At 50.7% G+C, this 25224-nt stretch overlaps 1 protein-coding gene across 1 annotated transcript in view; it reads right to left on the bottom strand.

The window, feature by feature from the left end:
- Positions 1–25224, bottom strand: part of NUDT3 (nudix hydrolase 3) — a 39243-nt gene extending 14019 nt beyond the window's left edge. Inside the window, exons 1-2 of the mRNA XM_084754187.1 lie at positions 24817–25224; positions 1920–2030 (exon numbers count right to left, since the gene is read on the bottom strand). Coding sequence (XP_084610313.1) covers positions 1920–2030; positions 24817–24915 — 210 coding nt within the window. The 5' untranslated portion in view covers positions 24916–25224. The remainder of the gene's footprint in view (positions 1–1919; positions 2031–24816) is intronic.

Raw genomic sequence — 25224 nt, 5'->3', positions numbered from 1 at the left:
TATCTTCAAAATCTACCGCAATCTGTTACTACGTCAATTTGGTCAATTAAAATAAAGTCTTCAGAATGAGTAGCTTGGTAGACTAATCAGTGTGAGGAGAGATACATGATGCTGGGGAGGAAACCTAGGTCAGGCTCCACTTCTGCCCCTGAAATGAAGTTCACTCTGATCCTTTCTTGCTCTTACTTAAAAGTAAAGCAGGATCAAGAAGGATTAACATCAGCCGGGCGGGCGTGGTGGCGCACGCCTTTAATCCCAGCACACGGGAGGCAGAGGCAGGTGGATCGCTGTGAGCTTGAGGCCAGCCTGGTCTACAAAGTGAGTTCAGGACAGTCAGAGCTACACAGAGAAACCCTGTCTTGAAAAACCAAAAAAACAAAACAAACCAAAACAACAACAAAAACCAAGCCAAGAACTATATATACCTTCTACTGGTCACTCTTTTTACAATTATTGTTTATTTACTTATTTTGTTTATTTGTGAGGCAGAGGCCCTCCTTCCTTCGCCTCCTGGGTGACGAGATTAAAGGTGTTTGTTTATTTTGAGACAAGGTCTTGGTATATAACCTGTCTTGAAATCCAATTCACTATGTAAAACCAGGGTGGTGGCAAACTTACAGTGAGTCTCCTGCCTCCGCCCTAGTGCTGGGATTTTGGCTTCAAATACTACACCAGGCTGGTTCCTTTGAAAAGGTTCTCAAAGCCGAGCCTCAGCAGGCAGCAGCTCCACGGGCCGAAACACGGTCGGCGCTGGCAGAAGCTAGTGTAAGCACGGATGTGTGAAATGGCTCTGAACCAGCAAACAGTGTGCGGGAGTCAGGAGAAGGCCCCTCTGCCCTCCATACGAGCAAACACTGAGGATGGAGCAGTGGTGGCCAGGACAAGAAGGGAGGGCTTGGGGGGCACGGCCACCGCCTGCCTGCGGTGCGCCCTCCAGCTGCCGCTAGCTGACACAGGTCAGAAGACACAGCTAGAGTGACAGCGATGGAGCCCGAAGAACGCTCTGGGTAAAGAAATTGATGGAGCTTAGCAAGGCCAACCAACAGAGACGCCACGCAGGCCTCTAGGCTGTTTGACGTGGGCAGCTGTAGCTCAGGCTGCCTCTCGCTCACTGTGACTGAGGACTTGAACTTCTGCCGCCCCCTTCTCAGTGCTGGGATCACAGGTGTGTGCCACCATCCCAGCTCCAGGCACGCAAGGTAACCACCCTACAAACAGGGCCACGTCTGCCCACAGCCCAAGGAATCTTTTTTTTTTTAAAGATTTATTTATTTATTATGAATACAGTGCTCTGCCTGCATGTACACCTGCAGGCCAGAAGAGGGCACCAGATCTCATTATAGATGGTTGGGAACCACCATGTGGTTGCTGGGAATTGAACTCAGGACCTCTGGAGGAGCAGTCTGTGTCCTTAACCTCTGAGCCATCTCTTCAGCCCACAGCCCAAGGAATCTTTTCATTTGGTTTTGGCACTCCTGGGAGCTGACGTGCTAGGCAAGCGCTGTACCACTGACCTGCCTTCTCAGGCCCCTGGCACGTCCTAAGTGGCACTAACTGTATGTGCCAAGGAAGCTCAGTGGGCAAGAGAAGGCACACCGCTGCGCTCCAAGGGCCACCACAGGGCGCGGTGCTGCCACCACAGGCTGCAGAGGACCGAGAATGAGCTACGCTAGCAGAGGGCTCCTCTCAGCACTGACATCTGAGCTATGACAATTACCAGAGGTGATGCTGGAACAAAGCCACAAGAAGCCACGAAGCCCTGACACTGCCGACACAGCCTTCCTCCTGCAGCACACTGGGACAGACACTGCAGCGGTGGCGGCGTGCTGCCCACTCGGTGCTGCCTCTGTGGTCACGAGCACGGTACGCAGGGGTGAGACGGGGCGCAGCAGTACCTACAGGACGGTGACAGCACGTACCTCCTCACAGACTTCCCGGACTGCTGCCACGCTTGGCTCCTCCTCGGGCTCCATGCCTCCGCCGGGGACAATCCATCGGTCTGGATGGCGGCTACTGCTCACAAGCAGCACCTGAAGTCAAGGCACACGCAAGAAGACACTCATAAGTCAGTCCGAACAGAACAAACAGAGCTGGCTCTTGCTTACATCTCCAAATAATGTTTTACCAGGTGGTGTCTGTTGGGACGGCGGACACTCTGCCCAGGACACACCAAGGGCAACTGCTAGGAACAGCCCGGGCCGTGGCCTTTCCCCTCCCTCACACTCCGCTATCAGCGTCACCTTTCTCCTCTATCTTATTCTCAAGCCCTCGAGACACACAGCTCATGAGGTGACAGATAAAGCAGGTAGAACCATCAAGTGTGGAACAGTGGAAGAGGGCCAGGAAAACGAAGTCCCTGGCTGTGAAGGCCACCACAGCCGCACACTCTGCCCTGAGCCGGCAGCACCCGCGCACTCCCAGGGCTGAGCTCGCTCTGGGCTCTGAGCAGCAGTCGTCCCGCCAGGACTCAGCCGCAAGACAGCTGATGGGCAGAACTCTTTTCACCTACTTTATTTTGTTTTGTTTATTTTTTTGTTGTTGTTGTTTCATTTTTAGAGACAGGGTTTCTCAGTGTAGCCTCGGCTGTCCTGGACTCACTTTGTGGAGGCTGGCCTCCAACTCAGAGATCCGCCTGCTTCTGCCTCCTGAACACTAGGATTAAAGGCGTGTGCCACTAACACCTGGCTTGGCCTTAGCTCTTGATCCTCTTGCCTCTTTACAAGTGCTGAGATTTACACATGTGCCATCATGTCTGGCTGGAATTTAACTTAGATTGTTTATTAAGAAATGGAGACCCATGGGGCTGGGGAGGTGGCTCAGAGGTTAAGAGCACTGTTTGCTTTTCCAGAGGTCCTGAGTTCAATTCCCAGCAACCACATGGTGGCTCACAGCCATCTAGAGTGAGGTCTGCTGCCCTCTTCTGGCCTGCAGGGGAACAGGCAGGTAAAAACACTGTATATGTAATAAACAAATATGTCTTTAAAAAATAATAAAATAAAAGATGTGTTAAAAAAAAAAAAGTAGACCCAGCACTTAGGAGGCAGAGGCAGGCATCACTGAGTTTGAGGCTAGCCTGGTCTAAAAAGCGAGTTCAGGACAGTCAAGATAACACAGAGAAACCCTGTTTTGAAAAACCAAAGGAGGAAAAAAGAAAGAAGGAAATGGAAGAGGCCAGGTGTGGTGGCGCACGCCTTTATTCCCAGCACTCGGGAGGCAGAGGCAGGTGGATCACTGTGAGTTTGAGGCCAGCCTGGTCTACAAAGCGAGACCAGGACAGCCAAGGCTACACAGAGAAACCCTGTCTCAAAAAAAAAAAAAAAAAGAAAGAAAGAAAGAAAGAAAGAAATGGAAGGACGACATAGCGAGTTTCAAGACAGCAAGGGCTATAGAGAGACCCTGTCTCAAAACAAACAAACAAAAAGGAAAGAATAAGAAAAATGGAAGCCGGGCATGGTGGCGCATGCCTTTAACCCCAGCACTTGGGAGGCAGAGGCAGGCGGATGGCTATGAGTTCAAGGCCAGCTTGGTCTACAAAGCGAGTCCAAGACAGCCAAGGCGACACAGAGAAACCTTGTCTCGAAAAATAAAAACAAAAAAGAAAGAAAAAAGAAAGGAAAGAAAAGAAAAGTGGAACGGTATGGCTAGAGACACGGCTCCGCTGTTAGCGTGGGCTTGCTGTTCTCAGAGGACCCAGGGCCTCCCTCGAGCTGAACGGACAGCACATTCATGTGTGCATATACCCACACAGAGAAACGGAAAGGCCAAATCTTTAAAGCTGTAATTTACTAATTCAGACTCAAGCAGCACTCTGCTGATGGCTGAGATAAGAACGTGGAATTCCTCTAGTCTCTTTCCTGCCCCTCTGCCCCCTCCCACGGCCACCCTGGGACCCCAGGTGAAAGTGCAGAGCAACTACGTGCAAAGCTAGGGAGCAAGCTAGCTGTCCCCACACACCGCTTTCCGCTGAGGGCTGAGCCTCCAGTCCTAGTCTAAACCACAGCCTCTGTGCGCACGCCCTTTCTGCAACGAGCTTCTGCCTCTCTGGCCCTCACAGAAGCCTCAAGGCCTTCTGGGTACTGACCTTCAAGCCATCTCCCTTCCTTTCCCTGTCATGACATAGTCTCCTGCGGCTCATTCCTAAACTCTGTCCTGTGCAGACTCCCTGAGGAGACCGCAGAGCAGACGGATCCAGCGGTTCACACACAGCACCCATCCTAGCATCACAGACTCAGAAAGCGCAAGTCCTGCTTCAAGTAATACGATGTATTGCCCTGGCAGGAGGCTGCAGCGCCATGCCAGCCTCAGCTGGTCTGCACAGGTTGCTCTCCTAGTGGCCTTGGCCAAATACCCGACAAGAAGTGACCTCAGAAGGTGGGGCTTGTTTCCTGGCTTACAGTTTGGAGGGCAGGACGGGCCCCTTGCTGGGGAACAAAAGGCACAAGCTGCCATCTCTGCAGGTCAGGAAACAGAGCCAAACAGCCCAGTGAGGGCAGGGAGGCCAGCGTTTAAAAGGTTCCACAACCTTCCACGACAGCCCAGCTGCTGGGGCCAAGTGTCAAACACTTCAGATCACATCCTGCAAACGTAACTGGAGGACACGGAGATGGGACAAGACAGGCCATAAAAGTCATCGCTAAAAACCAAAGTTCTCATCCGACTCCTCAGTTAAAATACCAAGGCTAACTCAAAACCCAAAGTGACTGCTAAAGCTAGAAGCACTGAGCACGGAGGGCATCTCTGCCATCTCAGACTCTCAAGACACACCACGTCTGTCTGTACGGCAGGGCCTCAGCAGCACAGTGACAACAAAAGTAAGGCCAGCTGCACTCCGAAACTCAGAGGCTCTGTGTGACCTTCCAAGCAGGCTGAGGGGCCGAGAGGCGAGGCGCACTGGCCACACTCACCTGATTCTATTTCCAGCACTACCCCACTGCAGTGCACACTCAGTGTTAGTGTGTGAGTGCACGCATGCCTGTGTACACTTGCCGGAGTCTATTCTTTCCTTCTACCATGTGGGTCTCAGGCCTGGCAGCGATGCCTTTACCCAAGGACGCCTCTCCCTAGCTGAGGCTCATCTTCCTGTCAGAGAGCTATGCCGCCCCCGGGTGGTGCAAAGGCCACACGCCTACCTCATCTCTGTGCCCCGTGAACGGCCTCAATACACAAGTGCTTTGTCACCAGTTAATACAGGGCTCCTTGTAAAATGTGACCACTATAAAAGTAAACAATTGTTTGCAGTGCTTGGATTCAAAACAGGTTTTTAAAATAGAATTTAAATTTTGTTGTTGTTGTTGTTTTGAGACAAGGTTTCTCTGTGTAGCCTTGGCTGTTCTAGACTCACTTTGTAGACTAGGCTGGCCTCGAACTCACTCTGCATCCCAGAGTGCTGGGAGATTACAGGCGTGTGCCACTGCATCCCGCTTACTTTAAAAAAAATTTTTAATTGTATACGTATGAGTGCTTTGCCTGCATGTGTGTCTGTGCATCACGTGTGTGCTGTGCCCACAGAAGCACGCTTTGGGTCACCTCGGACTAAAGTTACAGTTGTGAGCCACAGTGTAGGTGCTGGGAATCAAACCCAGGTCCTGTGGAAGAACAGGCAGCGAGCACTCTCAGCCTTTGAGCCATCTCTCCAGCCCTAGAGAATGTTTTAGAGGAGAGAGCCACCCTTCCACACAGTGACCCAGGAACTGCTCACAGGACGCTCAACACTAAAAGGAAGTAAAATAACCCACTGAAAGTGAATCAACAGTCGGTCACAAGGTCAAGGAGCTTCAAGTCTTAGAATGTTTAAGCAATTTTAAAGCTACTTTTTAGTCTACAGAGGAACAAAAAACAAACCCAGGCTAAGGAGGAGCTGCTGGACTGACACTCCGCAGATGGCCCAGCTGCCTATCAAGCGGGCTGTGTGCCGTGCAGTCACTAGGTGACTTGACACTACGGTGGGCGCAGCCACAGCACTGCACACAGAATCGCTCTCCAGCCCTAGGGCTGCTAGCTGCACAACGTCTGACGCTGTGGTTGGGGAAGGGAGAGGCACGTGCCCCTTGAGGGCTCTGGGAGAAGGGTTAGGGACTTCCTGGCAGACCCAGAAGAGAGAGAACTTTTAAGCAACGCCTGCCGGAAGAGTGCAGTATATCCAATACTCTGCTCTCTCAACATCACTGAGGCAATAAGCAACTGCACTCTTGACCCCCACAACTAGGTGTTTCCTCCCCAGGGCTGAGCTAGAGGAACACTCTGGAAAACCCCTGCTTGTGCACAGCCATGTTCTCCATGTTCTCTGAAGGACAAACTGATGGAAAACAAGGGCATCATCCGTGCGTGCTTCAGCCTACCTTAAGGAGTGCCGAGGAAAGCACAGGTGCGTGCTGTCCCCTTACAAAAGGACACTCAGCAGCCCTGTGTCACCTAGCAGACGGCTCCTGACACCACCAGCCTGCAACGCTAAGGAAAAGCCATCTCTCCAGGCTTTTTTAGCTTCACAGTGAGGGGGTCCGAAATCTCTACAATCCTTCATAGGACTAACACTTCTATTATACTAAATTTACACGAGTGTCTAGACTATGGTTCCTAATTCTACTTAAAAATTTTAATTTTCTTCAATAATAAATATGTTTAAGATGTACAAGAGGACAAACTGAAAGTAGGCTTGAAGCTGGGCACAGTGGCATATGCCTGTCAGTCCAGTACTTGGAGGCTGAGGCAAGAAGATCAGAATTCAAGGCTAGCCTAGGCTACATGAAACTCTGTCTACACAATCCTTCAAAGAAAACTGCACAGCAAGCTGTCCTTACTTCTGCCCCAGGCCGCCCTGTGAGGGCGTCGGGCTGGTACAGACAGTGCAGCCCTTAGCTGTAAGTGACACACACAGTGTCACTCCCGGTGCTAACAGTGTGCCATCCACAGCGCTCCATGTCACCTTCTCCTTCTCCTGTGTGCGCAGATCGGCACAGCAGACCGGAAGGCTTGCTCACTTGTTCTCTATGGTGTTGCCTCTCCTGCTAAGACCGCCATCCATCCTGGCAGTGCCTCACTCTTGTCTAAACCTCTTGTGGTTTTTTTGTTATTGTTTTTGTTTTTTTCTTTTTCGAAACAGTTTCTCTGTGTAGCCCTGGCTGTCCTCGAACTTTTAATAGTCCAGGCTGGCCTAGAACATGGAGATCTTCCTGCCTCTGCCTCCCAAGTGTTGGGATTAAAGGTGTGCACAACCACTGCCAGCACCTCTTGTAATTTTTGAAGCTCCTTTAATCACAGAAAAATTTCAAATATACTTAAAAGTATAGAGAAAATACAATGGACGCGCCCAAGTAATTGCCAGCCAGCTTCAATAACTTTGCTGATCTTGGTTGCCTTACCTGTAGCCCACACTAGTGAATATTTCAAAGCAAATCCTAGACATCAACAGGCTTTTAATGCTGAATACACGTTAGCACAATCCCCTAATGTCATTTCTGAACTTGGCAAGGCAGACAGCTCCTTATGATGATCTAAGAACAGGACCACACTCCGATTTTTCGGAACTAACAGAAATGTTCCGATGCCTATTTATAAACCTGGCAGCAGATGGCGCTGGCTGGGATCCCACCGGCTGGGTTCCCGCTAAAGTAAAGGGGGGAAGGAAGGCAGGGCCGGCTAAGCAGCAGCTCACAGCAGCTCAGGTCTCTCTCCTCACTTGTCCATGACAACATGACACCGCTGCCTCACGTGCTGCCTCCAGGCTTCCCCCACACCACAGCCCTTGCGAACCCTCCTTCCCACAAGTGCCCTTGGCAAGGACTTTGTCCCAGCAACAAGAGTAACTGACATAGCCCCACCCCACAGGCCAACCCTTCTGGGACCTGCACCGCCAAGGATGGCTCCTGCTGCCCTGGACCTGCCCCCATTACCACGTGTGCGTACTCTGCCTTCATGTGTGTGCGCACCACATGGGCACCTGCAGAGTCCGGAAAAACAGTATCAGCTTAGCTGGAGAGATGGCTCAACAATTAGGGGCAGTGCTCCTCCTGAGCACCTCTTACAGGGGACCCCATTTAACCCCCAGAGCCACAGGACAGCTGACAACAGTCTGTAACTCCAGGTCCCAGGATCTAAAACCCTCGTCTCTTTCTGTGGGCACTGCATCACACACACAGAGGCCAAATAGTCGCATAACACAAAAAATAAGTGTTTAAAAGGGGGAGGCATCAGACGCCCTGGAAGAAGTAACAACCATGTGTGAGCTGCTTGGGGGTTCTGGGAAGGGAAGCCCAGTAGTGCTCTACCCGCTGACCGTCTCCCGACCCTCCGAAGACTTATTACTATGGCTATGCCGTAGTTTACTTAACCCACCTTCTGTTTGTTTCTATTTGACTTTAAGTGTTGGAAGTTCACAACCTTGTATGTGCTAGGTGAGCACTGACTGCTGAGCCACAACCCAGCCTTTCTGATGGAGACCTTGGGCGTTTCCAGTTCGCTGCTGTTACAATTAGTAGCCTTTTACACCAACTATTTCACACATGTGAATACACTTGAAGGTTACATAATTCACCCAACTAATTTCACTGGCAATGAAAAGTTTACTGGGTATTAAGGTGTCTTAGTTACTTTTCTATAGCTATGAAGAGATACCATAATCAAGGCAACTTATAAAGGAAAGCATTCAGCCCGGTGGTGATGGCGCACGCCTTCAATCCCAGCACTTGGGAGGCAGAGGCAGGCGGATCTCTGAGTTCGAGGCCAGCCTGGTCTACAGAGAGAATCCAGGACAGCCAAGGCTACACAGAGAAACCCTGTCTCGAAAAACTAAAAACAACAGCAAACAAAGTGTCCCGTAAAGTGTCAAGCAGCCAACAGGAAGGAGCAGGGCAGATCTAACTCATGCACTTGCAGCACTAACACACAACTGCGCGTGTGCCAGCCACCGCGGGAGTGCAGGACGCAGGCTTGTCACAAGGGTAAAAAGCAGACTCGGCACTTCTGGGGTTAGGGTGTCTTGGCAGTGGGAAAGGGCCCAAAAATAGATGCATCAAGTACAGCTAAGGGGGAGTTCTGAGCAGCATGTATTTTTAGTAATGGCATACTTACAACTTTTACACGTCCAAGAGAAAACTAATCCAGCCAACAGCCTTCAGAAACGGTACACACGTACACACGTACACACACACACACACACACACACACACACACACACACACACACACACACACACACACACACACGTCCCTCTCAGAGAGGCTCTGGACAGCGCCCTGGAACTACTTCAACTGGACATCAAGAGTTTAGGAAGAGCGGGCCGGCATGGCGGCTTAACTGTAAAGATACAACAGCGCTTGCTGAGCAAGGTTGCCCGTCAGAGTCAGGCCCTAGGAGCCACGTAACAGGCAGGGTACAGCAGTGCACATCTGCAGACCCAGCTTCCCTACAGCAAGATGGGAGATAAAGACGGAGCAACTGCCTGCAGCAGAACCACGTCACCACACACGGCCTGGGTTCAGCGTAGCAGCAGAAAGAACCAGAGAATAGTCTGGGCGTGGTGGTGGCGGTGCATGCCTTTAGTCCCAGCACTCGGGTGGCAGAGGCAGGTGGATCTCTGTGAGTTCGAGGCCAGCCTGGTCTACAGAGCAAGTCCAGGACAGCCAGGGTTACACAGAGAGACCCTGTCTCGATAACAAACAAAAACAATTACTGGCTCTGCAGTTGCCTCACTTTAAATACAGTCTATTGTAAACATTTAAATACAGTCTATTGTAAACATTGAAAAAAAAAACCAAGAAATATTGTAAGAATATGTTTTCATTTCAGGAGACTGACGCTGCCCACTGCACTGAGAAGATACTTGTGTTTTAATTTTAATCCCAGGTGTGGGAATGTGAGGCTGCTTTGGACTGTCCACAATTGTGCGACATCTGGAATTCTGGGAATTTTTCAGAGGACAGATAAACGCTAGGCCCCCAGAGGTGGAGTTGGTGGCTGGTGGTTCAAGGGGGTTGGTTGTGGTTTGTTAGTAGTCGTGCTCAAAGAGGAAAGAAGAAGAAATTAGATTCAGCTCACAACTCCAGGAGATACTACACCTCTGGCCTCCATGGACACTTAAAAATTATTTAAAAGGGCTGGACAGATGGCTCAGTGGTTAAGAGCACTGCCTGCTCTTCCCAAGGACCCAGGTTCAATTCCCAGCACCCACATGGCAGCTCACAACTGTCTGTAACTCTAAGATCTGACACCCTCACATCAATGCACATAAATTAAAATTAAATAAAATATTTAAAGAAAAAAAGAAGCCAGACATGGACACATAAAAGTGGTTTAAAAAAAAAAAAAAGACAGACACAAAGGCGTATGCCTAATTATAGCACTTGGGAGGCAGAGGCAGGTGGATCTATTCGAGTTCCAGGCCAGCCTAGTCTACAGAGAGAGTTCCAGAACAGGCAGGGATACACAGTGAGACCCTGCCTTGAAAAAAAAGAAACTAACTAACTAAATATAATATTTTAAATGCCTACTAATGAGCTGAGGCTACAGCTCAGTGGTAGAAAACGTGTCACCTGCATAGGCCCCAGGCTCAGGTCCCTGCGCCCAGGACATAGTCTATAATGACATTTCTGACTGCTGCAAAATTCCACAAGTCTTGCCATACCCGGCAGGGAGGGGGCTACAGAGGAGCAATCTTTACAAGACTGTTACTGATTTCCTATTGCAAGAACGAATCTATAGCAGCCCTTTCTGCCATCATTAGAGACGGCCTGCTGACATGCGGAAATGACGCCTGACACTCTCTCTCTCAGCTTACACTGCACAGTGACCAGATGAAGACCAGGCTTCTCACTCACAGGCACTGGGGGAGGTAGACCGTGTACAGCAGCCATGTTTGTTTGTTTGTTTCATTTCCATAAGACAGGGTGTCTTAGGGTTCTACTGTGGTGGAGAGACAGCACGACCACAGCACCTCTTATAAAGGAAGACGTTTCACTGGGGCTGCCTTACACGTTCAGAGGCTTACTGGTCCATTGCCCTCACAGAGGGGAGCACGGCAGCAGGCAGGCGGGCACGGTGCTGGGGACATGAGACGGCAGCAGCAGGAGACTGTGAGCCACACCAGGCATGGTTTAAGCACAGAACACCGCAAAGCCCGCCTCCACAGTGACGCACTTCCTCCAACAAACCACACGGAACAGCACCACTCCCTGTGGGCCAAGCATTCCCACACAGGAGTCTAAGGTGGCCACTCCTATTCAAACTACCACACAGGGTCTCACTGGGTCCAAGTGGCCTTGAACTCACGATCCTCCTGCCTCAGCCTTCTGGGTCCTAAGATTACAGGTCTATATCCACCATGCCTATCACGGGGAATGGAATGGTAAAATTCTGAGTTTTGCCCAAGCTAGCTTCAAACTCACTGTGTAGCCAAGAACTTTGAATCCCCCGGCTCCGAGGGCCCGAGGGCTGGGTTACAGGTGTGCGCTAAGCCCAACTACTTACCCTAGGGTCTTGTGCATGGTAAGAAAGCACTCTACTGACTGAGCTCCACTTCCCGTTCAGAGGACAGTAATTTTCAAAGATCATGTGTTAAGTGTCACATACATCTTCACAGTGTGCACTCTGTGACTAGCAGCAGGACATGCTGTGATGGATGAGTGACGTCACCCACAGCAGGAGGACGCTGAGTTACTTCTTTACGCTATACTTACGAAGAGGCGGGCTCTGCAGCCCAGGCTGGAGCTTCCTGCAGCTCAGGGCTTACACTCACAGCAACTGCTCCTGACACATCAGGCTTTTGGGTTTCGAGATACAGACCTAAGTCACTACAGCAAACTCCACAGAAGAACAAAGAAATCCTATTTTATTATAATTTATTAATTTTTATTTTATGTGCACTGGTGTTTTGCCTGCATGTGTTTGTGTGAGGGTGTCAGAGTCCCTGGAACTGAAGTTACAGACAGTTGTGAGTTGCCACGTGGGTACCGGAAATCGAATCTGGGTCCTCTGGGAGAGCAGGCAGTGTTCTTAACCCCTGAGCCATCTGCCCAGCTCCCAGATATTACTTTTCAACATTTTATGTCTATGGGTGTTTCGCCTACATGTGTGTCTGTGTGTTGCAAGTGTGCCTAGTGCTCTTGGAGGCTGGGAGACAAGAGTTATTATGAACACTTGTGAGCCTCCATGTGGGTGCTGGGAATCAAACCCAGGTCCTCGGGAAAAGCAGCCAGGGTTCTTAACTGTTGAACCATCCCTACAGCCCTGTAAGTCAGACTGTTCACCTGCTTGACGCCATAAAGCCACTAAAAGCATATACAGAATTCAGACTAGAAGAATGTTTATTGCAGGTATTGAGACATCATAAAAATACAAATAAACTGTTTGTGACGTCACACTGCACCTGCCGGCTGAGGAAACAGATGTCCTTCATGTGCGCTGCAGGGCACTGTCAGGAGACTGAGCGGCACTGACCTGATGGTAGAGGGCACCACGCAATGTCACAAAGGCCAAACCACATGCAAGAGACACGTTAGAACTCAAGTAAGTCACATCTGGTGGGCCCATAAGAGGATATTTTTTGAGTCAGTACTCCAGAAGCAGAGGCAGGAGGATCGCTGTGAGTTCAAGGCTGGTCTGGTCTGCATAAAGGCCAGTGAAAGCTGCATAGTGAGAAAGACTGTCTCTCAAAAATAACAAGGCCCAGAGACTGCTCAGTAGGTAAAAGCACTTGCTGCTCTAGCACAGGACCCAGGGTTGGTCTCTAGCACCCACACTGTGGTTTGCCACTGTTGATAATTATGGTTCCAGGGGATCTGTCAACTTCTTCTGACCTTCAGGGGCACTAGGCACAAATATGGTGCCTATGTAGGCAAGGTATCCACTCACATAAAATAAGATGACAATGTCAATAAAAAATAATTTGCTATAACAAACGAGAAACGGCCTTATAACAGAAAAACTAATAGTGAAGTGGATTTCAGACCTGTTTTGAGATTTGCCCAAAATAGCTATGTTTCTGAGGAACGCTTAGGCCTCTGTGCACAGCATCCACACTTGTACAGCTGTGCTGCAGCCTCTCGGGCCACCATTTGTGACTCTGTAAGGCTGGGGTGCAGCCCACTTTAGAAATGTATGTTTGCTCAAGCCATTTCCCTTTGACTTGCTCAGCTCCTTCTGTGGATCTGCCAAGAGAAAATGCGCGTCCTGTCTGGTGCGCACTGCTTTACCACAGACAGCGCCACAGAGCTGAGCGGCCAGGGTCTCACTGAGGTGGGCGACAGGGCACGGCTAGAGCTCCTTCCAGGCTGCCAGGCTTAAAGACTGTCTGATCTGAGTCTTCCCCCTTCCAGAAGGAAAGAAAAGACCCAGCACCAGTCAATCTTTCCTTTCTTCTCATAAACCACAGTGAACTCCATCTTGTGTAGTGAGAACTAACATTTCTTCCTGCAGTGATGGAGGTGAAACTGAAGGCCTCTAGACACGCGCCACCGTTAACCCTGCACAGCCTGCAGCGCGCAGCAGATGTCAGCTGACCTTTCAGCCCCAGCCCCTCCCCCATTCCAAACGTCTCATACCCAGCATTCATCCCTGACGCCTGCTGGACAGTTCTGTCCCAACACTCATCACACTGACCGGTGTGCATGTGTCACAGCAACAAGCGCTAACCTTCCCTAGCTCTCATCACGTCTCTCAGGACTTCAGGAATTAGGTACTTACCTCCGTCTTACAGACAAAACAAACTTCCAGGTATGCTGCCCTACGCCCTCACCCTAGCACTTTGAGTTCAAGGCCAGCCAGGACTACATAAAGGGACTACATGCCCTTGCCTTTAAAAAAACAAAAAGATTTATTTATTATTATGTACACCGTGCTCTGCCTGCATGTAGGCCTGCAGGCCAGAGGAGGGCATCAGATCACACTATAGATGGTTGGGATCCACCATGTGGTTGCTGGAACTGAACTCAGGACCTCCTGAGGAGCAGTCAGTGCCCTTAACCGCTGAGCCGTCTCTCCAGCCGATAAAGGAAGGAAGCAAAGAAGGGAAGGCGGGAGGGAAATGAAATTCTTAGTCAACTTCCAACGCCTCATCTTATACCATGTAGACAGCCACTGTGGGCTCCCCACTTCCCCAGTGTAGACAGCCGCTGTGGACTCCCCACTTCCCCAGTGTAGACAGCCACTGTGGACTACCCACTTCCCCAGTGTAGACAGCCACTGTGGACTACCCACTTCCCCAGTGTAGACAGCCACTGTGGACTGCCCACTTCCGCAGTGTAGACAGCCACTGTGGGCTGCCCACTTCCGCAGTGTAGACAGCCACTGTGGACTGCCCACTTCTGCAGTGTAGACAGCCACTGTGGACTGCCCACTTCTGCAGTGTAGACAGCCACTGTGGACTGCCCACTTCTGCAGTGTAGACAGCCACTGTGGACTGCCCACTTCTGCAGTGTAGACAGCCACTGTGGACTGCCCACTTCCGCAGTGTAGACAGCCACTGTGGACTGCCCACTTCTGCAGTGTAGACAGCCACTGTGGACTGCCCACTTCTGCAGTGTAGACAGCCACTGTGGACTGCCCACTTCTGCAGTGTAGACAGCCACTGTGGACTGCCCACTTCTGCAGTGTAGACAGCCACTGTGGGCTCCCCCAAACGCCCGCCCCCCAGCACCCCCACTCTACCCTCCGGCGCCCGCTGCCCTCCACTCCTCTCTAAGGCCAGCACAACCCCAGCTTCACTCTCAGCTTTCCCCGCATCAACGTCCCCACAACTGACATCGCTACTTGGCCTGGCATGACAAAATCCCAAGTTCCTCCAAAACCTATCGCTCTTCCGAATTTTGCACATTCTCGGTCTTTAAGACCCTTCTAATGCCAGCACTTGGGAGGCAGAGATAGGCAGATCTTCTAAGTTCGAGGTTAGCCTGGTCTACAAAGTGAGTCCAGGACAGCCATAGAAGACTTGTCTCAAAAAACCAAATAAATAAATAAATAGTTCTTTTTTTTTTTTTTGGTTTTTCGAGACAGGGTTTCTCTGTGTAGCCTTGCCATCCTGGACTCACTTTGTAGACCAGGCTGGCCTCGAACTCACAGCGATCCGCCTGCCTCTGCCTCCCGAGTGCTGGGATTAAAGGTGTGCGCCACCTCGCCCGGCTAATAAATAGTTCTTAAAAAAGACATTGAGCCGGGCGTGGTGGCACACGCCTTTAATCCCAGCACTCGGGAGGCAGAGGCAGGTGGATCGCTGTGAGTTCGAGGCCAGCCTGGTCTACAAAGTGAGTCCAGGACAGCCAAGGCTACACAGAGAGACCCTGTCTCGAAAAACCAAAAAAAAAAAAAAAAAAAAAAAAAAAAAAGACATTGAGCCCTGTGTATGGAGGACAGGCTATGCTAGGAAGCCGCAGCCTCGGCCTGGTGTCGCAGCGACCACCTGTGATCCCAGCTCTCAAGAGAGAAGCAGGCAGCTGCAGAGCTCCCAGGTGCAAGCCCTGTCTCCATGGAGGCAGGAGGGAAGGAGAGACTGACGACAGAAGCGAGCCTGGCCATGCCACTGCTAACTTTAGAATCACTTTAAGATCCAGATTTGACATGCGTTGTTGGCTCTGAGCCTACATCAGGTCACTGGACAGCAGATTCATCTTGAGGGACTGATGAAAAGATTCCAGGGCAGAGCTGGGCAGTGGCACACACTTTAATAGAAGCACTCGGGAGGCAGAGGCAAGCAGATCTCTTGAGTTAGAGGTCAGCTTGGTTCCAGGAAAGCCTTGGCTATCCCAGACTTGCTTTGTAGACCAGGCTGGCCTCGAACTCATCGAGATCCATCTGCTTCTGTCTCCCAAATGCTGGGATTAAAGGTGTGTGCCACCACACACAGCTCTGTTGTTTTTGAGACAGGGTTTCTCTGTGTAACCTTGGCTGTCCTGGACTCTTTGTAGACCAGGCTAGCCTCAAACTCAGAGATCCACCTGCCTCTGCCTCCTGAGTGCTGGGATTAAAGGTGTGCGCCACCACACACAGCTCTTATTTGATATACGTCTTAAAGATGGTCTAAGAAGGGCTGCAGAGATGGCTCAGAGGTTAAGAGCACTGACTGCTCTTCCAGAGGTCCTGAGTTCAATTCTCAGCAACCACACAGTGGCTCACAGCCATCCATAATGAGATCTAATGACTCCTTCTGGCTGCAGACAGTGCACTGTATACAAAATGAACAAAAAAATTTAGAAAAAAAAAAGATGGTGTGAGAAGATGACAGGGGAGTGAGCCTGGTAAGTAACACGAGAAAGAACCGAGGCCAAGTAGCTGGAAAACAAGGATGAGTAAGAAGGTGAGAGGGGAGCGATGACGTCAGAGGCACGGCAGGGGCCTCCGCAGTCACAGTTCAAAGACTGGACTTAGGCTGCAAGGGACACGATCTGATTCTGGGTTAGAACAGTCGTTCTGGGCCGGGTGTGGTGGCGCACGCCTTTAATCCCAGCACTTGGGAGGCTGAGGTTGGTGGACTCTGTGAGTTCGAGAGCTCTGGACTACAGAGCAAGTTTTAGAGAAACCTTCTCTCAAGGAAAAAAAAGAAGAAGAAGAAGAGTCATTATGGCAGCTGGGGCGGGGGGAAATGGGAGGAAGGGCAGAGCAGCGAAGCCAGGTGAGCCATGGCGATAGTCAGGGAAGAGGCAAGACTGGGCTAGAGCAGTAGAGCAGCACAGTGAGGCTGAGACATGGCTACAGTTGGCAGGCTAGAGCTGAGGACGGAGTAAGGAAAGCCCAGGATCAGCCCGAGGTGTCCACCCTGAGCTACACAGCACAGGAGTCTGATTTGCTAAAAGAGAGGCAGGTTTGTGCAGCTGGCTGTCAGGCATTTTGAGACTGGAATCAACATTTCAGTTTGAGGGCTGAGGGTAAACTTCAGCTGAGTGGAAACCCGAGGCCCTAAGTTCAGTTTCTAACCACCCACCTCTGCTACACAGATGCCTGTGTGTATATGCATATATATATGTGCACACATATATGTGCACACATATATAGTGAGTATGTATGTGTGTTTAAGAAAGGGTCTGGAGGGGCTGGAGAGATGGCTCAGAGGTTAGGAGCATTGGCTGCTCTTCCAATGGTCCTGAGTTCATTTCCCAACAACCACATGGTGGCTCACAGCCATCTATAATGAGATCTGGTGCCCTCTTCTGTTGTGCAGGCAAAATGCTGTATATATAATAAATAAATCTTTAAAAAAAATTAAAAACAAAACAAAAAACCCAACATGGCTCATTAGGCATGCCTGTAATCCCAGAGCTTGGGAGGCAGCAGGACCACAGTATCCAAAATAGCCTGGACCACACAGTCAACCCTGTCAGAACACCATCAAGTCCCTGGGCTCTCCAGCCTGAGCTGTCCATCAGGCTCCGCGGAGCCATGGGGTAGGCTGCAGGCCATTAGAACCGATTTGAGGAGAGCGTGCACAGTGGAGAACAGACTTCTGAAAGTCACCAGTACCTAGGAGACAGGGAGAAGGGCTCAAGATTGCGCCCTCTCATACTGCCACCAAGTCTGACAACTGTGAAGGAAGCAATCCCTAAGAAGGGCCAGGGCTGGAGAGATGCCGCAGAAGCATGAAGAACAGGCTCCCCGCAGCAGGAGGGGGGCGGGGCAGGAGGGGGGATGGGGGCAATGGGGGCAGTCTCTGTAGTGCCAGCACTGGGAGGGTAGAGGCAAGAGGGTCAGGATTCAAGATCATGTTCAGCTCCAAAGTTGAGTTCTAAACCAGCCTGAGCTTCATAACCCTGACTCAAAAAGAACACACCTTTACTCCCAGTGCTTAGGGAGGCAGAGGCAGGCAGACTGCTGTGAGTTCAAGGCCTGGCCTAATAGTTCCAGGCCATCCAGGGCTGCAGACCAGTCTTAATTCCTACCTCCAAAAAGGAAAGTGATGGTGTAGAAGGCAGAGTGCATCACTGTGGGGAGGGGGGAGGAGAGACAGGCAGACAGGCAGACAGGCAGACAGAGAACATCACTGTAGGAGGGAGACAGAGCGCATCACTGTAGCAGTGAAGAGAGCGCACATCACTGTAGGAGTACAGCAGTGCGTTCACTAGGTAGGCAGGAAAGGACACACAGGCAGAAGGGCTGGCTTCATGAGTGTCCATAGAAACGAATCCACTATAGAGTTCTCAAAAAGATATTTTAAGCCACCTGGTGACGGCGGTGCACACCTTTAATCCCAGTACTCAGGTAGCAGTGCTAGGCGGGTCTTCCTGAGTTCCAGGTTAGCCTGGTCTACAAAGTGTGTCCAGGACAGCCAGAGCTACAAAGAGAAACCCTGTCTCAAAAAACAAAACACACACACACACACACACACACACACACACACACACACACACACTTTAAGCTGGGCATGGGGATGTGCGCCTGTAATTTTAGCCTAGATAGGCTGAGGCAGGAGGGTCACCCAAGCTTAAGGCTAAGATTCAGTGATCTCCTCACCCCCTGCCTTTTTTTTTTTTTTAGACAGGGTCTCTCTGTGTAGCCTTGGCTGTCCCAGACTCACTTTGTAGACCAGGCTGGCCTCAAACTCACAGCAATCCACTGCCTCTGCCTCCCCAGTGCTGGGATTAAAGGCGTGCACCACCACGCCCAGGCCCCCCTTTATTTATTTATTTGTTTGTTTATTTATTTATTATGTACAATGTTCTGCCCGCATGTGTGCCTGCCTGCCAGAAGAGGGCACCAGATCTCATTATAGATGTTGTAGGTTGCTGGGAATTGGTGCTGGGTGCTGGGAATTGAACTTAGAACCTCTGGAAGAGCAACCAATGCTCTTAACCTCTGTTAAACACACATATATACTCACTACATATGTGTCCACATATATGTCTGTATATACATATATACATACACACACAGGCATCTATGTGTACATAAACATACATGCATGCCTGGGGAGACAGTGTAACTAGTAAAAATACTTGCTGAGCAAACCATAAGGACCTAAGCTCAAAGCCAGAGTTTATGTTGTTGGTGGTCTGGTTTTTTTGTTTTGTTGTTTGGGTTTTGTTAGTTTGTCAAGACAGGGTTTGCTGTGTGTGTGTGTGTGTGTGTGTGTGTGTGTGTGTGTAGCCCTGGCTGTCCTGCACTCCCTTTGTAGACTAGGCTGGCCTGGACCTCACAGCCTCTGCCTCGAAAGTGCTGGGATTAAAGGCGTGTGCCACCACTGCCTGGCTGTTGATTTTAAGAACAAGGCATGCACGTTATAACGCTAGCCTTGGGGAAGTGGGGACAGGTGGGTCTATCTCTGAGGCTCACTGACAGGCCCTGTCTCAAAAACAGACAAGCAAAATATGAAGGTGGACAGCAAATGTGAATAACAGGTTGACCTCTGGCCTCCACATGTATAGTTATACACAGGCGTGCACACACTCTCTCTGAAGAGATAGAAATGATAAAACAAATGTATTACTAGCTGGGTATGAAGATACACACATTTAATCCCAGCACTCAGGAGGCAGAGGCAGGTAGATCTCTGAGTTCAAGGCCAGCCTGGTTACAGAATGAGTTAAAAAAAAAAAAAAAGACTGCCAAGGCCGGGCGTGGTAGCATACACCTATAATCTAAGCAGTTGGGAGGGGCAGAGGCAGACAGACTGCTGTGAGTTTGAGGCCAGCCTGGTCTACAAAGCAAGTCCTGGACAGCCAAGGCTACACAGAGAAACTCTGTCTCGAAAAACCAAAAAAAGAAAAAGAAAGATCCTTCTCACTTGTAGCAGGTGATGAAGAAAGGACCAGGTTACACACAGTAGAGATGCAATGTGTGACTGAGAAAAAAGACCCATCTAGAAGCCAGCGGGATAATCCCAGCACTCGGGAGGCAGAGGCAGGGGGAATCTCTGAGTTTGTGGCCAGCCTGGTCTACAGAGAGAGTTCCAAGATGGAGAGAGATACACAGAGAAACACTAACTCAGAAAAAAAGAATCATCTGGAAATAACAAGGAGGGCTAAGGCAGGAAGTAGTTTCAAAAATGGAGCAGAATGGCAGCTGCCTGTGGTGGTGAGTTCCTGCACCCAGGTCCTCGAGAGGCTGAACACGGCAGGAAGATTCAGAGTTCCAGACCACACTGGCCAACACACTGAGTTCAGAGGCCACGCGGACAACACAGAGGAGACCTTGGGAAGAAGGGGGAGAGAGGACCTTCAAAATAAGTTTTGAGCTCACATCAAACCCACACACGGGAAGGAGGGAATTAGATCAAAGCCACGGGGCCAGTGTAGAGAAAAGGAGAGCAGAGTGCCCTGTCACCTTACCGTGCGTGATGCTGGACCGCAGACAACAGGCACTAGCATCCCCCCTCAGCCCCGCATCTCAGCTATCGCCACCCGGGGTACCACCAGGGCTTTACTGGCCTCTCTGGAGTTGGCTGGAAGGTGTGGTGTGCAGTGACGTCCTGCTACCTGCCCCTCTGAGGGATTTCAGAGACAAACACTCAGGCCACCAGAGCCTCTGCACACTGAGGATCTCCAGAGTCAGTCCACTCCCAATCGACTGAGTGAGCTCAGGGTCTGAGGAACCACCGAAGAGCGACCTGCCAGGCAAACCCAACACCTCACTGTGGAAAGGCATGGGGTTTACCTCTCTTTTAAGAAACAAATGGAGCCGGGCGTGGTGGCACACACCTGTAATCCCAGCACTTGGGAGGCAGAGGCAGGCGGATCTCTGAGTTCGAGGCCAGCCTGGTCTACAAAGCAAGTCCAGGACAACGAAGGCTACATAGAGAAAGCCTGTCTCAGAAAACCAAAAAAAAAGAAAACAGAAAAGCATATGGATTTGCTAATCTTTGTAGAGCCAGGATTTTGGTATACAGGCAAACTGCAGGTTGTGAGTACGGTTTAGTGGTGGAGCACGTCCCCAGCATGCAAGAGGCTCCCAGGTCAGTCACACTGAACAAGTATCTCAAGTGTGTCAAGTAGGCATGTGCACCCAGCACTGGGAGGTGGAGGCAGGGGCTGGGCGTGGTGCACGCCTGTAACCCCAGCACTGGGAAGCAGGGGCTGGCAGATCGCTGTGAGTTCCAAGGCAGCCTGGTCTCCAGTGTGACTTCCAAGACAGCCAGGCTACACAGAGAAACCTTGCCTAGAAAAAAAAAAAGAAGAAGAGGAGGAAGGAAGGAAGATCAAGAGTTCAAGACCAGGGCTGGAGAGATGGTTCAGGGGGTTGAGAGCACTGGCTGTTCTTCCAAAGGTCCTAAGTTCAATTCCCAGCGACCACATGGTGGCTCACAACCATCTACAATGAGATCTGGTGCCCTCTTCTGGCCTGCTGGCTCACATGCAGGCAGAATACTGTGTACATAGTAAATAAGTCATTAAAAAAAAAAAAAAAAAAAAAAGAGTTCAAGGCTCCAAAACCAAAACCAAAGCCGGGCGTGGTGGCACGCACCTTTAATCCCAGCACTTGGGAGGTAGAGGCAGGTAGGTCTCTGTGAGTTCAAGGCCAACCTGGTCTACAAAGGGAGTCCAGGGCAGCCGAGGCTATACAGAGAAACCTTGCTCAAAAAACAAAACAGAACAAAACAAACAAAAAAAACCCAAAACCAAAACAAACCAAAAGAAGTGCTGAATTACAAGCTGACTTTCTTTCCTGTGCCACCCACATAATGAATGGCCTGTTCCTACATCTCGCCTGTGAATGGGATAAAAATCCAAAAACACTAGGTGGTATCCATGTGTGCCTAGGCCCACAGCAGCTGTTCAGTCCTTCCACTGCCCTGTGCCCGTAGCCAAGCAGTGATTTCTTCCACAACACGCGTGTGCAGTCTTTCTGCAGCGTTTGAAAGGCTTCTTTCCCTCACACGCGCACAAAATGACCCTTTTTGACCTGAAGCTCCAGGATGACAAAGTGAGGACACACGCACGCACGCACGCAGCACTGAGACAGCAGAGTCTTCGTGAGGGAGCCGGGAGACAGCTGCTGACGACAGCACTGGTGAAGGGCACCTGCCACAGCACCACGGCCACCACGTCAGCTACCACAAGTGCCCATTTGCAGAAATGTGAGCAGCAGCTAGTACAGTCCCCTGAGCAAGGTACGTCTTTCCCTGTTAATTTCAACTTACCAACAGGAAACCAGCCAGGTCTGGAAGGAGCGCTCCTGCACCTGCAGCCCAGCGAGCCTCTCTCCCCCATGGGGCTCTGAGCTCGCGCCTATCTATCCTGCTGCGGTACAGAGAGCTCCACCTTCAGTGGCCGCTCAGAGACTCTCAGCACACACCCATCCTGATCTGGACGTGTCTTGGCTCTCCTGTAACTGCTACACTTTCCTGGGGACCAGTGATTTTTGGTCAACTGGTTTTGGTTTTTTTGTTTTTTGATGTTTTAATCTCTTTCTTCACAATGTATGTATGTTTCTTGACATTGGCTAAATTTAAAAACCAAGGTCCCGTTTACACTTACATCAACCACTCTGGCATTGTGCTGATAATATTTTGTAAATAATCCCTTTTTGATTAAGGCCATTGGTGCCCCCTGAATGCCCTCCTAAGTGTGAATTTCAGTCTCCCCCAAGGGTGTCTGGCACTTCTACTGAGAACATAAAAGTTCCCCTGAACTAACAGAGCACTACTCTTCCAACACAATTACATAATGTGACTGTTATACCTTTCCCCAGAGTCTATGGTCCACCATCCTTCCCTAGGGGCAGTGTAGATCTGCAGGCCTCACTACCGTGCTGGGCTCTTCGGTCAAAGCATGTGTGTTTCCCTGAGCAGAGTGTGTCTCTAACCCTGGCCTTCAACAGTTTTCTCTTTCCCCAACTTTAACACATACGGAATCTACAACGCAAGATTAACGCGACTGCTCTACTCATTTTTTTGTTTGGTTTTTGGTTTTTCCGAGACAGGGTCTCTCTGTGTAGCCTTGGGTGTTCTGGACTCGCTTTGTAGACCAGGCTAGCCTCAAACTCAGCGATCCACCTGCCTCTGCCTCCTGAGTGCTGGGATTAAAGGTGTGCGCCACCATTGCCCGGCCTTGGTATGGGTCTTATTGCTGTAAAGAGATACTGTGATCATGGCATCTGGTGGTTGTTTCTGTGTCATTTTTTGTTGTTGTTGTTGTTTTTGTTGCTGGGTTTGGGTGGGTTTTGCTTTGGTTCTTTTTCTACCCAGGGTCTCTCTGTAACTCCCCTGGTTGTCCTGGACTCACTTTGTAGACCAGGCTGGCCTCGAACTCACAGCGATCCCCCTGCCTCTGCCTCCCGAGTGCTGGGATTAAAGGCGTGTGCCACCACGGCCGCTGACTGCTCTGCTCATTAGCCAGTGTACAAAAGGAAATTTAAAAAGGAAACTCCACCATGAAGCACATGACATGCTTTAATCCTCCTTTGAACAGTTTAAATTTTTAACCTGCTACAAATCAAGTCCCATGCCTGGTGTGACCTACAAGGCCATAGGTGGCCAAAACATCCCAACAAGCTGCTGTCAGTCCCTTATAAAACTTTTAACCAAAAACGGAACATCACTTGTTCCTTTGTTTGGGTTCTTAAAGTTTCCAGAATTTATCCAAAATAATAATGTTTTCCCCCTAGGATGATTTAAAAACAAAACAACAACAACAAAAAACAAAAGGTCTTGCTGCATTCCCATGACTAAATTACACAACCTACTTATAACCGAGGCACAGACCTAAGCACAGCACTGTATTAGCACTGTTATGCTAATTAGTTTTCTCCATCTGACTTCCCATATGATAATGAAGAGAACAAAGCCTCTAGGACAGCATCACACAGTTTATGTAAGTAGGCATCCTAAAGGCCGCTGTCTTTTCCAGTTTACAGCAGGATCCTAAGCCGCTCTTCCAACCGCCTTTGTAATAAAGGCCAAGTAACAAAGTATACATTTCCGAAACTCCTGCTTCGCTGGAAACATTCACAGCCAGTCCCTCAACAACACAAAGAATGCTTTCACCGATTTTCCTCAGGCCGTATTTAAATTCCCTCCTCCTCCTAAAAATCTCGGGACAGTGATTCCTGGCAGTCCATCTGTCTCTTTCATCACGGCTTTTCATAACTAGCGGGTCAAGTTCCTTCCCCCATTTCTACACGAGGCACTGCACCGCAGGCTTGCCACCACAGCCCACCGCCGCTCGCCGGAATAAAACCTTCTGTTTCACTGCCCTTCATTGTTTTCAAGCTAACTGCCATTTTACCGCCGTGCACACGACAGAAATGTGTCCCCCACAGGCATTTTATGAATTTCCAAAGCAGCTATTCTTTGTGGATTTACAAAACATGCACCTTTTCTGAATTCCCTTCATCACCACAGAAACTGCTTTATGGAGTTGAGGGCGGGGGGAATGTTAAAGTTCCTTAAGCAAAAAAGGAAACAGGCTGTAAAAATTTCTGTTTTCCTAGCACAGCCTACGAGTCATCCTGACATGTCAGGATAAAGATCTTAACAAATACAGCTTTCGATGTTTGTGGATTTTTCGACCCACGAAAAATAAAAATTAAAAAAACAATAATAAATAATAATAAACAATGATATCCAATATCCTTTCTCCCCGGGCCCCTCCACACAGACTCATCAGCTCGACGTTAGAATCGAACGGCCGGCTCCGGCTTGTGCACAGCGCCCGGGCGCTCCCCGGCTCCCCCAAACCTCCGCCACAAAGGCCGGCCTGCGCCTCGTGCACGTGGGCCGAGCTGACAAGCTCCGAGCCGGCCTTCCCGGGGTGAACGGCGGCGGCGGCGGGGCCCCCAGCATGGGGTGGCATCCCCCGGCCTCGGGCCCGCTCCGCCGTCCCGTTTCTCCGCGGGGGAGCGCGTCGGAAGCCCAGGGGAGGGCCGCGCCCCGCACTCCCCGACCCCCGCCCCAGGCGCCAGGCTCACCTCCTCCTCGCTCTCGCTGCGGAAGCACAGGCACGCGGCCCGCTTCTTGTAGCCGTCGCCGTCGTAGGTGCGGGTCTGGTTCGACTTGAGCTTCATCATCCTCCGGGCCCTGGTTGGCGGGGATGCCGTGCGGGGCCTCGGAGCCGAGGGATGGGGGCGGGGGGCGGGGAGCCTGCGGCGGACGGACGGCCGCGCGCGCGCGCGCCCCCGGCTCGGCCGAGGAGGAGGCGGGGAGGAGGGTCTGCGTGTCCGCTACACGGCTCCGCGGCGGGACGGCCTCATTGCCCCCGGCCCAGGCCCCGCGCCTCCGTCACGGCCGCCGTCGCCACCGCCGCCGCCCCCTCTGCCGCCGCCGCCCCCGACGACGACCGCGCCGCCATTTTGGGCGCGCTGCGTCAGCCGCGTAAG

This window comes from Acomys minous (genome assembly GCF_964271855.1).
Source record: "Acomys minous genome assembly, chromosome: 13".
NCBI classification, from domain to species: Eukaryota; Metazoa; Chordata; class Mammalia; order Rodentia; family Muridae; genus Acomys; species Acomys minous.
The sequence above is the reverse complement of the archived record's forward strand: the minus strand, read 5'-3'. Positions and strand labels throughout refer to the sequence as shown.